The sequence below is a fragment of the Amblyraja radiata genome, chromosome 2 (genome assembly GCF_010909765.2).
Source record: "Amblyraja radiata isolate CabotCenter1 chromosome 2, sAmbRad1.1.pri, whole genome shotgun sequence".
Lineage (NCBI taxonomy): Eukaryota > Metazoa > Chordata > Chondrichthyes > Rajiformes > Rajidae > Amblyraja > Amblyraja radiata.
The window spans coordinates 147438741-147453377 of NC_045957.1; the positions used below are offsets into that span (position 1 = coordinate 147438741).

The 14637-nt window shown below is 40.5% G+C and overlaps 1 protein-coding gene across 2 annotated transcripts in view; it reads right to left on the reverse strand.

Annotated features, from left to right (window-relative positions):
• Nucleotides 1-2147: 2147 nt before the first annotated feature.
• pik3r4 (phosphoinositide-3-kinase regulatory subunit 4) overlaps nucleotides 2148-14637 on the reverse strand; it is a 53809-nt gene continuing 41319 nt past the window's right edge. For both annotated transcript variants that reach the window (XM_033016988.1, XM_033016982.1), the window contains 4 exons: nucleotides 12894-12994; nucleotides 11904-11992; nucleotides 7311-7431; nucleotides 2148-4608 (listed from right to left, as the gene is read on the reverse strand). In XM_033016988.1, the coding sequence (XP_032872879.1) occupies nucleotides 4438-4608; nucleotides 7311-7431; nucleotides 11904-11992; nucleotides 12894-12994 (482 nt within the window). In that variant the 3' untranslated portion in view covers nucleotides 2148-4437. The remainder of the gene's footprint in view (nucleotides 4609-7310; nucleotides 7432-11903; nucleotides 11993-12893; nucleotides 12995-14637) is intronic.

Below are 14637 nucleotides of genomic sequence, written 5' to 3' on the forward strand. Positions count from 1 at the left end.
AAATCATAGTTCAACAACAGCTGAAAAAATATTGCTCTTGTGGAAATACAATTTGCCAAGTTCTTTTAAACTTGGGAAGCGGCAAAATAAACTTTGTGCCATGTTAAACAATTTTGATGTCCAACAGAATTATTAAAAAAGTTAGGAAGAGCATTGGTCCTCCATTTTAATTGTTGTAGCACTTCCAGAGGAAGGTTTGAACACACACAACTCCTAAACACAGTCTAGGCACGTGCACAAACACGCACACTTTTGCCCAGGTCCAAATTCCTCTTCTTCCAGTTCCCTTTGCCCGCTTTTTCCCTTCTCCTACTTCTCTTCCCTAGTTCCCATCCTCTCTCAAAGCTCCTTCCTTTCAACCCTTACCCCATTCCCTTCCAGCAAATATACTCTTCCCTTCTCTCAATTCTTAGTTTAGTTTAGAGATCTGTCATGGAAACAGGCCCTTCGGCCCACCGAGTCAGTGCTGACCAACAACCACCCATACACTAGTTCTATCCTACACATTGGGGACAATTTACAGAGGCCAATTGACCTAAAAACCTGCATGTTGGAGGAAACAGGAGCACCCGGAGAAAACCCACAGGGAGAAAATACAAACTCCGCCCTGAAAGCACCCAATCAGAATGAAACCTGTGCCCCTGGCACGGTAAGGCAGCAATTCTACCACTGCGCCATCTTCCTTTCAGCTTCTTTCCCCTTCATTCACCCCCTCAAACTCAGCCCCTTTAATGTACACAACACATTCTATTGTTATGTATACTCCTGTTGTATTTTTTCATCCTTTCAGCACATTTTTCTGTCTCCCTTTTCTTTTGTATACTTACCTAATTTCCTTTGGCTGTGTCTAAGGTTGTTGCCTCAACCCCTTCCTGTGGTAACAGATTCCCCACATCCCAACCTCTCTCCGAATATGTCAGTTCTCAGTTCCTTACATATTGGGGCTTGTTATGAATCACCGTGGATATGGTGACCCCGTGCCGGTTCCCTGAGATCCAGAGACGGGGATGGAGGGAGTAGGCGAGGGCGGATGCAAGAGCAAGACCCAGTGAGAGAGTGAACCAAGATCTTGCCTTCTGTGCCCTCAAGGTCGACTTCGGGAGGCACCCCCAAGAACACAAAGGTTGAAGGTGGTTGGGTGAGGAGAAGGAGAATGGTTTGCTGGACGATCCAGATGGTGGTGATGGCTGGAGGCCCCGCAGCAGTCTGGGGCTCGCCTAGATCGAGCGCCGCTCCAGACTGGACTGGAAAATTGCGCCAAAACCTGGCGCCCCTTGCATGCGGTCTCAATGGATTATTTCCATGCACGCTATACTAATCAGTGATTGTGCTTGGGTATGGCCAATAATTTCACTCTACACGCAATAATAAAGAATGATTGTACAATTGAAGAGGTTGGAATTGTCAAATCTGTTCAGGAAAGTTTCTCAGGCAATATGTAGAAGGGAGAGGGCAAAGCTTGATTTAATCTTAGGGAATTTGGAAGGGCAAGTGACTGAAGTGTCTATGAGCTAGTCTTTTAGAACCAGCTTCCACACTGTACGACTCTGTATCTTCAGAGAACTGATGTTAAGTAACGATTTAAATTATCAGCTAAATCCTCGTTTTGGATTATTAATTCCAAAATCTCACTCTCTCGGGGCCCACATTTCAATATCTCCACTCTCTCCTTTGTAAAAAGCATGTATGTTCTCCCCCTGACCTGCGTGGGTTTTCTCCAGTGCTCTGGTTTCTTCCCACACTCCAAAGACGTACAGGTGTGTAGCTTAAATGGCTTCGGTAAAATTGTAAAATGTTCCTAGTGTATACGATAGTATTAGTGTGTGTGGATCGATAGTCGGTGCGGACTCAGTGGGCCAAAGGGTCTGTTTCTGTGTTATATCTCTAAATTAAAGATACAGTAAACCCTCATTTTAACAGACCCCTTTATAACGGATTTCAGATAAAGCAGACGGACCAACTGATGCCACCCCTGGCTCGATGCCACCTTGGCAGAGGCTGCAGGTCAGAGAGGAGGGAGCCCCATGGTGACCAAGTAAAATAATCCATGTACATTTTCAGTGTAATATCATGGAGGCACACTAAAATTATAACCAATTCCTGATAATGAAAACACTAAACTAATGGCATCTCCCAGAAGGTGAAAATTATGTTAGTGAAACTTTTATTCTTATGTTATTATTTCCACAATAAACAAAAAAAGTTTCCAGTTAATAGCTGTATTAGTGCACACTTTAATGCAGATTTATATTAGCACAACATTTAAATTGAAATAATTGTCAAAAAATAAGTTATTTTTATCAACATGCTTTTATTCATTATAATACATTGTGCAACGAACTGGCCTCCATTTGTTTAACATGCCTAGCCTTACACCTGGCGGAGGTTCAGTGGCTCTTGACATCTTATTCTTCAGCAATTAGACGTTAAACTTTAGAGACACAGTAAGGAAACAGGCCCTTCGGCCCACCGAGTCCACACCGACCAGCGATCACCCCATACACTAATCCTATCTTTCACACCAAGGACAATTTACAATTTCACCAAAGCCAATTAAGCTACAAACCTGTACGTTTTGGTGTGTGGATAGAAACAGGAGCACCCGGAGAAAAACTACGTGGTCACAGGGAGAATGTACAAACTCCTCACAGACAGCACCTGTAGTCAGGATCAAACCTGGGTCTGTAAGGCAGCATCTCTACCGCTGTGCCACTGGGCCACACCTTCTGCTTCATTGATACTGCTACAATTTTCTAATGTGTGATTACACTACCTCAATTAGCACTCAGGAATAAATGTGCTAATTGAAAGGTTCTGTAATTTTAACTTTTTATTTTAATGATAAAGTTTCCTTCCCCAGGCAAAAAGTGTTATAATGGATCAGGTTTCTGGAGGGGAGCACAAAGAGGGGCATCAGGGCACTATACAGCTTCATCATATTTGCAACATAGAAGCAGTCTCCAATGGCATAAATACTTTCAAGAACTTCAGCAGCACGATTACATTTGAGAATAGCAAAATTTAGATTATAAATAGCTAAGTTTTTGCATATTTTACCTGCTTGACAAAATATGACCTCACGCCAGCAGGCTGCCAAAATTGTTTTACTTCTATACTAGGTTTCCAGAAACTGAAAGCTTAATTTAAATCAAAAGGAAATTTTCCTTTTGCAACATATTTTCAGTTTGCAATATTTCTATATCTTTACCGAATAAGGCGATATCCAAACATACCAACTAATCCTAAAAAATCCAGATACTTTACTATACTGAGCAGCTTAAATATTAAAGCGATTTTGCTCACTGACAGCTACATGCTCATGTACTTTTTTGACTTGAAAATATGTGGCAGTGTTTTTACATTTGTCAAAACCGAGATAACCCTGCCAAAAAGTGTCCAAATATAAAAAGAAAAAAGTTTGTTTTGGCAATGATAACTTTTGTCTTTGTTATAGTTTTTTTTTTAATTGATGTCAATTATCCTCATACAAACTAAGAACATTTCTAACATAAACTTTGAAAATCTAAATTGCATCCAAGGTTTTTTGAGTTTATTTTCTTTACATCATTTGATGGCTGCTTAATCATTTTGTACTTAATCCACTGCAGCACCCTGTGCACATTATTAAATATTTAATTATTCTAGACTACCTTCATAGGCCCAAAGTTTATCTCACCTAAGGACTCATTACACATCTAAGTTTAACTTAATAAAAATCACTAGAAAATCCCTGATGGTCAATATCCTGGAACTTCAGTCTAAATGCATTGCGAAATTCAGCCTATAGCTGTGGTCAACAACTTATTAACAAAAAAAAACTGGAACGCAAAATGCTGCAACCATTCAAGAGTTTACTTTTAATGATTCTGGTCATACCCTGTTTCCAAGTGGTCTCCACACAGAACCAAACTAACATATGAAGAAACTTACGTCAGGCATATTATCCATCTGAAGGTGCCCAAAAATGTTTTAATAATTTACTTAAAGTTATATGCTCTTTTAAATTCCAAAGTGCTCTTGAATAATTCACGATGAAATTATTTGGAATTGACGCAAATCTGACTTTAAAAAACATTATACATATTCTTGTATTAACAAAGTTCAAACACTGAGAACAAATTCTTTACACACACACAGAATGGCGAGAATACATTCAAAGCTTATAAGCTGCTGTTAGTCATATTCTGGATTATGAAGTAATATGTGCAAACTCCTTTCTGCAGTTCGAACATCATTTAGGGTGTAAAGGTTAAATAATTTGAAAATGTGAACATACTCTTTCCCATAAAAATAAGAACGTTACACATATTAGACTTTCATTTTCATGAGGCAATTATCTACATAATTTTCTCTGCTCCATACTGTAAACAAATGTATTAATGCAGTTGTTTCTTTAACATTATATTGATGAAAACCAACTGAAATACATCTGCACTTCTACTTCCAAACTTTGACAATTCCATCTCGTGAAGCAGTTACGATAAAACCCTGAGTGGTTTGGAAAGCCGCAAGATCTGTGATAATATCGTGGTGTCCAACTGGGAGGGATTCTGGACCTCTGCGTGGCACATCATCTGATGATCCAACTTTCTGCTTGCTGTGAATTTCCTTCCAAAACAAATTATGATGTTCTCATGTAACTGAAACGCTTTAAAACATTTTTTTTTTAAGTTGAGTATAAATGTCATTCCGAAATTAAATTTCCATAAAAGGAAAAGCATTACTTAACTTGTTTCAATGTTTAAAGTCAAATACAATAAAGTTAGTACTTTTGACTATTATGAAGCTTCATTAATCGATGTATCATGTTAAGCAAAGTACACAAATCAAAAGCCCCTTGATTATTTCAATCTTTTTGTACACCAGGTGCCCTGGATAAAAGTTTATTTAAAAAAAAATTGTCAAGACAATTTGGCACAAATTAGCGAAAACCAACAAGAATTTCAAACAATCCGAGCAGTTACAATTTGATATATGCCACTGTTTAAGGGGGGGGGGGGGGCTTTTAATGGAACCTTTCATGTAGTTAGGACTTCCCCAAATTCTTCAAGGTATTGAAATACAAGTAAAGTGGGAGGTCACTGACCTGACACAATAATAGTTTCTCTCACCACTGAAAGCAGTCTGACCTGCTAAGACTTTCTAGCATTTATTAGTTAAGATTCTGCACAAAATCTCGTGTTGGCTGCTGACTAAATGCAGGGCGTACATGAACTCCTCTGCTTACGTTAAAATCCAGCTCTTGTACAACCATCTAAGGGAGTATATTGGGCCTTGCATTTTTTCCTTTATTTGAGGAATAGGACAAGTGTAGTATGATTAAGTGTAGCTGATTATGTGGCCATAACCTTTGGAAAACGGCTACTGCTTCTATTGAGTCAAATAATATACAGAAAAGCAAAAACACAACCGAAAATAATAAATCTGAAATCCAAAAAAGTCTGTTTAACTTGTCAGAAAGAAATTACTTCTTCAAAATATTACAATTTATTTCTTTATATCATCCTTTAAATTGCTGCATTTCTCTTTCTAATTTTTTTTTAAAGTTCTGACCATAACTAAACTCAACAGAAATGTGGCCTTTAGTGTTTTCAATTGAATGCATTTTTATGCCAAATTAAAAGTAATTCACCTGTTAGTTAGTTACTCTGTAAAAAGAATTATACCAATTTTCGAGCCAGCAGTGCAGACTCGAAGGGCCAAATGGCCTCCTCCTGCACCTATTTTCTATTTTTAATTATTTTCCCGTTTCAAGCTTTTTCCGCCCTGCTACCGTCTGTACCCATTTCATAATGAACCTTAAGCCACACATAATTTTGATTAATTTGATATTTTTATTTTTCTCAGGCGCTGGGCAAAAGAACAGGTCAGTGTCAATAGACAGTAGACAATTGACAATAGGTGCAGGAGTAGGCCATTTGGCCCTTCGAGCCAACACCGCCATTCAATGTGATCATGGCTGATCATCCCCAATCAGTACCCCTTTCCTGCCTTTTCCCGGTATCCCCCGACTCCGCTATTTTTAAGAACCCTATCTAGCTCTCTCTTGAAAGCATCCAGAGAACCTGCCTCCACCGTCCTCTGAGGCAGAGAATTCCAGTGTCATAGAGTGATACAGTGTGGAAACATGCCCTTCTGCCCAACATGCCCATATCAGCCATAATGTCCCAGCTTCACTAGTCCCACCTGCCCGCGTTTGGTCCATATCCCTCCAAACCTGTCCTATCCATGTGCCTTCTAACCGTTTCTTAAATGTTGGGATATGTCCCTGCCTCCTCTGGCAACTTGTTCCATACACCCACCACCCTTTGTGCGAAAAAGTTACCACTCAGATACCTATAAATTGGTTTTCCCACTTCACATTAAACCTATGTTCTCTGGTCCTCGATTCATCTACACTGGGCAAGAGTGATGCTATCCCACGTGGACGGCAACACAAATTCCATAATGACAATTAATTAAATTAAATTTAGTTAAAATTAAACCAAAATAAATCTAGAATACCTGATAACTAATTGTAAAATAACTAGTGTGTGTGTGTGTGTGTACTGCATTAATATATTTTTAGTTCATTCTTTCTTTTGTCTAATTTATTTTTAAATGTTTTTCATATTTAATTCCTTTCGGCCATGAATAGGAATCTTGGAATCAAGATAAAAGCTGTTTGATGTATGTCTATTTCTCCAGAATCTGCCTGACATAATACGTATTCCCATCTTTTGAGGTTTTATGAAAAAACTGCCACCTTGGCTAACGCATACCATACAATAATATAACAATTACAGCACGGAAACAGGCCATCTCGTCCCTTCTAATCCATGCCGAACACTTATTCTCACCTAGTCCCATCTACCGGCACTCAGACCATAACCCTCCATTCCTTTCCCGTCCATATACCTATCCAATTTATTTTTAAATGATAAAATCGAACCTGCCTCCACCACTTCCACCGGAAGCTCGTTCCACACAGCTACCACTCTCTGAGTAAAGAAGTTCCCCCTCATGTTACCCCTAAACTTCTGTCCCTTAATTCTCAAATCATGTCCTCTTGTTTGAATCTTCCCTACTCTCAATGGAAAAAGCTTATCCACGTCAACTCTGTCTATCCCTCTCACAATTTTACAGACATCATATATCAGGGCTCACTCTACCGTTTATTAAAGAAACATTTAAATGAGTTTAAAAATTAATCAAATGTTGGTGGCTCTTTATTATGTCACAAAGAATTAATATTTTGTACAAAAAACGACTTTTGCACATTTCAATAAAGGTTTGAGATCTTTCAGATAGTTATACACAGATAAGCCTACCTGGACAACCTCAGTTCCTTCAATTATCTTTCTGTAGTAAGAGACAGATGGGCAATGCAGAGCATCATTTGCACCTCCTGCTACAATGTATGATCGCTCTGGATATGCCAAATCCCAGAACCTGTGTGAATATAAATGAATTGTTAAATTAACCCTTAACATTAGTTCATACCAGTTGTGGTTGTTCTAGTGGCTACAGTGGACTTGTTACAAAATGTAAGTTTGTGAGGATGCTGCCACTGAAGTAGCTCATTTGTGCTACTGACTCATTGGAGAAGCCTCTGTTTACTTTAGTTTAGAGATACAGCATGGAATCAGGCCTAATGGGCCCACCGAGTCCACACCAACTACCACTCACTAGTTCACACTAGTTCCACATTATTACACTTTCTCATCCACTCCCTTCACGCTAAGGGACAATTTACAGAGGCCAATTAACGTACAAACCCGCACACCTTTGGGACTTGGGAGGAAACCGGAGCACCTGGAGGAAACTGGAGTGCTACAATAGGAGCACTGGGAGAACGTGAAAACTCCACCCAGACAGCACCTGAGGTCAGGATTAAACCAAGGACACTGACGCTATGAGGCAACGGCTCTACCAGCTACGCACTGGCTTTGGGAAGGAACATAGAAAATATAGAAAATAGGTGCAGGAGGAGGCCATTCGGCCCTTCGAGCCAGCACCGCCATTCATTGTGATCATGGCTGATCGCCCCCTATCAATAACCCGTGCCTGCCTTCTCCCCATATCCCTTGACTCGACTAGCCTCTAGAGCTCTATCTAACTCTCTCTTAAATCCATCCAGTGACTTGGCCTCCACTGCCCTCTGTGGAAGGGAATTCCATAAATTCACAACTCTCTGGGTGAAAACGTTTTTTCTCACCTCAGTCTTAAATGACCTCCCCTTTATTCTAAGACTGTGTGCCCCCTGGTTCTGGACTCGCCCAACATTGGGAACATTTTTCCTGCATCTAGCTTGTCCAGTCCTTTTATAATTTTATATGTTTCTATAAGATCCACCCTCATCCTTCTAAACTCCAGTGAATACAAGCTTAGTCTTTTCAATCTTTCCTCATATGACAGTCCCGCCATCCCAGGGATCAATCTCGTGAACCTACGCTGCACTGCCTCAATCACAAGGATGTCCTTCCTCAAATTAGGAGACCAAAACTGTACACAATACTCCAGATGTGGTCTCACCAGAGCCCTATACAACTGCAGAAGAACCTCTTTACTCCTATACTGAAATCCTCTTGTTATGAAGGCCAACATTCCATTAGCTTTCTTCACTGCCTGTTGTACCTGTAAGCCAACTTTCAGTGACCGGTGTACAGGGACGCCCAGGTCTCGCTGCACTTCCCTTACCTAACCTAACCCCATTGAGATAATAATCTGCCCCCTTGTTTTTGCCGCCAAAGTGCATAACCTCACATTTATCTATATTATACTGCATCTGCCACGCATCTGCCCACTCACTCAATCTGTCCAGGTCACGCTGCAACCTCCTAACATCCACTTCACAGTTCACACTGCCACCCAGCTTTGTGTCATCTGCAAACTTGCTATCATTGCTCCTAATTTCCTCTTAAATCATTAATATATATGGTAAACAGTTGCGGCCCCAACACCGAGCCTTGCGGCACTCCACTCGCCACTGCCTGCCATTCTGAAAAGGACCCATTCACTCCTACTATTTGCTTCCTGTCTGCCAACCAATTTTCTATCCATGTTAACACCCTACCCCAATACCATGTGCTCTAAGAACACCTCATAGCACTTTGTAGCCAACAAAGTAAATTATGAATTGTAATTAGAGGTGTAAATTCTGAATTGTAATTAGTTCAAGAAGAAACTGCAGATGCTGGAGAATCGGAGAGGAAGAAGAAAGGAGAAGCTTTCTTCTCCCACCCCCTCCCCCTACCCTGCATCACTCTGAAGAAGGGTTTCGGCCCGAAACGTTACCTATTTCCTTCGCTCCATAGATGCTGCCGCACCCGCTGAATTTCTCCAGCAATTTTGTCTACCATGAATTGTAATTAGACACCTAATTCCATAGTGTAAGGTTCCAAAAACAACATTGTGAAAATAACCAGATTTCTGGCATTGGTTAAGGATTTATTTACTTAATGTTGACCACGCATTGCCCTTCTTCCTTTATGTCCTGAGAGGCCAGGACCAATTTAACATCTCTTTTGAAAGATAGCCTCCAAAAATGCAGCTTTGCTTTTGAACAAGTTTGTCAATTTAAACTTTACTGCTATTGAAGTCAAGTGGTACTAACTGAGATAGCTCTGCTGAGTTTCTTTAACCTTGTGAGGCGTAACATTTGAAGATTATGTTTCCTGTATGGAAGAGAAAGATCTGCTAAGAGACAACTTCTGTGAGCTGATGATGATCTGGTGAGCTGATGATGATCTGATCAGGCTGCAAATTTATGCTGCTGTGATGAAACAGCTGATGGTCACCAAATCTTGAAATTGGACACAAGCAGTGGTATTAATGTCAGTTAAAATGATTAACAATTGCGTAGGAAAAATCAGGCTGCTAATTTATACTGCCCAAAATCAATTTCACAGCTCATCTCAAAAGATTGAATATCTAAAGCTGGTCTACATATGGAAGTAAACCAGGCTTTTGAACCTTTTGCCAGAATCAGACATTTTCTCCTCTTCCGGGAGAAATAATTAGTCTGCTTTGGCAGATGTTCCAAAATTCCCTAACTATTAAGTACAACTTTAAATGCTCTGTCAACAATGTGGTTGATCTGCCAGTTAGCTAATGATAACATGATTATAAAAAGGATATTAATACTGTCTGTTGATTTTAATACATACATTTAAAGTGAGCGAGATGTGCCAAATTTGACAATTGCCATGGAAGAAATACAGATGACAATAAATAAATAACTTTCAGCAGTTTTCCACAAGGTCAAAGGCAGATAGTGGACTGTAAATACAATAAAGTACCATTAATCCCACCTGAAAACAGCAGAATGATTAATGCTCATTGTAATGCACAAATTCTACAGCATTTCAAGGAGATAGACAATAGGTGCAGGAGTAGGCCATTCGGCCCTTCGAGCCAGCACCGCCATTCACTGTGATCATGGCTGATCATCCACACTCAGTACCCATTCCTACCTTTTCCCCATATCCCCTGACTCCACTATCTTTAAGGAGTCCTATCCAGCTCTCTCTTGAAAGCATACAGAGAATTGGCCTCCCCTGCCTTCTGAGGCAGAGAATTCCTCAGATTCACAACCCTCTGTGTGAAAAAGTTTTTCCTCATCTCCGTACTAAATGGCTTAAACTGTGCCCCCTGGTTCTGGACTCCCCTAACATCGGGAACATGTTTCCTGCCTCTAGCGTGTCCAAACCCTTAATAATCTTATACGTTTCAATAAGATTCCCTCTCATCCTTCTAAAGCGAATGCCCCTAACTTGAGTGTGAACAATACTTTCTTCATGCAACATGGGAAATTTACTAGCTTTGTAGTGGAATAATGCGGAAATAGAAGTCATCAATAAAGTGGACAGCAAACTCACAATTCGTAAAGCACGACAACCAGCTCACAGACATATATACACTTGAAAGGTTTGGGCCAGTGATATCCTGCCCCTTCACTTCTGCCATCATAGTTTGAATTCTATCAATCTTGTTTCAAATAACTCCCTCTCTACCCCCCTCCCTCTTTTAAGGATTGAAACCCCCCCACCCCCTAACCCTCCCTTGCCCTCTCTGCCCTCCCTCTACCCCCAACTCTACCCCCCTCCCTCTTTATCCCCTCCCCTTCCCCGCCTTCTACCTTCCATCTCTACACCCCTCCCTCTCCACCCCCCTCCCTCTCCCTCTCTACCACCCTTCCCTCCCCAAGGATTGAAGAGGGAGGGTGAAGAGGAAGAGGAGGGAGTGCTGGGGAATGAGGAGAAATGAGCCGTGCCTGCGCAGTTGGGGGCTATGCGTGAGTGGTGCAATATTGCATTGGGGGGGGGGGACGGCTTGCGTTGGGGGAACGGGCGAGTGGTGGAATCTTGTGTTGCGGGAGCAGACGCAACAGGTCTGCACTTGATCTATTTTTCAATAAAAACACAAAAATCTTGTCAATAAATATTCTAAAGTCATACCAAGCAAATGTTTTTCTCATTGTTATAATCCCCTGATTGGGAAACAAAGAACTTTACAATAGTTTAGAAGTTCAGGAGCAAAGATAATCATGAACTTTACCTACTCTGTGTTGTGATATTGCAAGGACTAATTTGTTATATCACAAGGACTATTTTGTTTGCCCACGTAGCAACATGTATATGTGGGAATGACATAATATGGGCACGGCACTCTGGTTGCAGATGGCCTCGAAATAAACAGAGCCTTGATTTATGCTCAGCTTCAAACCCCTAAATACATGTACTTGTGGTCATTCCAGAGTCATAACAATGGTATCACAGATACCGGACCACGAAGTACAACACTCAGTGTGGACGACACATTTAATTTGTGGATCTGTACTCTAGCTGCTAAAAATAGCAAAAATAATACTGCTTCAGATAATAACAAATATGTTCTTCACCCAATTTCAAAAAGTACAATACCTTATTCTCATGTCTGATCCAGCTGTTAGCAATAGAGGATTCCCATCTGCTGGACTGCAGTAGATTCCATGAACACTATGTGCTGAAGGCTAAAAAGTAAATATAGTCAAATGGACCTCAAGGTTGCTTTGGTTACTAACACAACAAGCCTTAATTTTATCTCTATGCAATAATAATTGTAAAGATGCCTTCAATAGTGAAGACAGAAACACTCATCACAGATAAGGAATCCCAAGTGTGAGTAATCATATATGCAGACAAGTAATAGATGCCCACCCAACGATTTATTAATCATGTTCTAACTGACCTGGGATCATTACCAGCTGTTACAATGGATCACTTGATCCAAATCATTAGTGTAGATTGTAAATAACAGATGTCAATACATTTTACAATGAGATCTTTACAAGATCTTTACACTGAAATCCTAGTGATGCTCCTTGTGCCAAGTAGCAAGTAACTGACCAAAATGATTAGTTCAATCTTTCTCTTCTCTGCCCATTAACAAATTCTCTGTCCATTAGTTGTTCCCAACTAATGATCCCTCACTAATGCACCAACCTCCTCAGGCATATTATTGAATGCTTTAAAAAAAAATAAAAAAATCAAGATACATCCACTAGTTTTCCTTAATTCATCATCTTAGGCAGCTCCTCGGGGTTCAAGAGGAATTACTTCCACTCCAGTTCTCTGCTTTCAGTGGCTGATAAACTTTCATAAAACCATGCTGTCTCTGCATTATGAAATGGTGTTTTTCTGTGTGTCTTATTATCACCTACTTAAGAATGGACTCAATTTCTTTCCTGGCAAAAGTCACCTACCCTTCTCTATCTTCCTGGCACTGCAGTAGTGTGTTAACCTATATTTTATACTGAAGTCTCCAGAACAGAGTTTGAACTCAGTCTTCGGTCTCAAAGACATGGGTGCAATGAGGCATGAATAAGAACTCGAGTAGAACACTTCCTAAGCATTGAAGATATAGCTTCCAACCTGCATTTCTGAGAGAGGTGGTGCACTGCTGGCCCATAGAGTGAATCGCCGGTCTCCAGTTTCCATGTCCCACATTGAAACTTCATTATTTCCCTGCACGGCTGAGGAGGAATATCAAAATAAACATTCAGAAAACGTGGAGTGGAATCTTCAACAACAAAAAACAAAAAAAGTGCTGGTGGGACTCAGGTCAGGCAGCATTTGTGGAGGGAATAGACAGGTAACATTTCAGATCAGTACCCCAAGTGTGACGGTCACTTTAACAATGAAATTATAAGCTGTATGATTAGTGGAGATGGTTCAGCTGCTCCAGCTGCTACGGTCAGGCAAACGCCTCCGTTGCCATGCCTTGAGAATGGAGAGGTTGAGAAGGTGTTTCTTCCCAGAGGCCATTCGGACTGTAAACTCCTACCTCACCAGAGACTAACTTTACTGTACCATTCTACTGTTTTTTTAAAATGCTGGGTTTTTTTTTCCTTTTTCCTTCCTCCCACAATATGTAATATGTAAAAGAATATGTGATTCTGTTCCATTGTGTTTGTAGTTTGTTTGTTGTTTGTTTTTTGCACAAAGTCCGCGAGCATTGCCACTTTTCATTTCACTGCACATCTCGTATGTGTATGTGACGAATAAACTTGACTTGTCCATTATGCCTAGAAATGTTGCATTCTAGATATAAAGCAAGCAGTGAAATAACAATAGAATTGTGACTTCAAATTAAAGGTTATGTAAAACTATGATTAATTACCAAGAGGAATCAATCATCATATAGATAGACACAAAAAGCTGGAGTAACTCAGCATCTCAGGCAGCATCTCTGGAGAAGGAATGGGTGACGTTTTGGGTTGAGATCCTTCTTCAATATCATATAACTGACATTGCAATTTACAAAGTAAGAAAACAATGGAAGTGTTATTGCTGGATCATGTACTAGCTACAGTAGCACTTCATCAAAAACATTACACAATTTTTAATTCTAAGTTTGCCTGTATCTGACTTGTTCTTTTGGAAACTTGCTGGTGGAGTGTTGGACCCATGGTGATGGAAGACATGGAGGGGTGAGGCTATTAAAGGGAACACCATGGACTTCAACAATTGTACTATACACATTTTTACATCTCACTCAAACTCCATTGACATTCATTTTGGAAAATCTGAATCGAAACAGTGAGGAGGAACACTGTAGATTTCCTGCTACAGCTCCATTGGAAAATAGACTGATATAGCTTGGAAACAGGCCCTTCGGCCCACACCAGCCAACATATCCCAGCCACACTAGTCCTACCTGCCCGCGTTTGGTCCATATCCCTCCAAACCTATCCTATCCATGTACCTGTCTAACTGTTTCTTAAACATTGGAATAGACCCAGCCTCAACTACCTCCTCTGGCAGCTTGTTCCATTCCTTTGTGTGAAAAAGTTACCTCTCAAATTCCTATTACATTTTTTCCCCTTCAACCTATGTCCTCTGGTCCTTGATTCACCTACTCCGGGCAAGAGACTCTGTGCATCTATCTGACCTATTTCTCTCATGATTTTATACACCTCTATAAGATCACTCCTCATCCACCTACACTCCAAGGAATATATCCCTGCCTACTCAACCTCTCCCTAAAGCTCAGACCCTCCAGTCCTGGCAACACACCCGTAAATCCTCTCTGCAACCTTTCCAGCTTGACAACATCTTTCCTATAACATGGTGCCCAGGACTGAACACAATACTCGAAATGCAGCCCCACCAACGT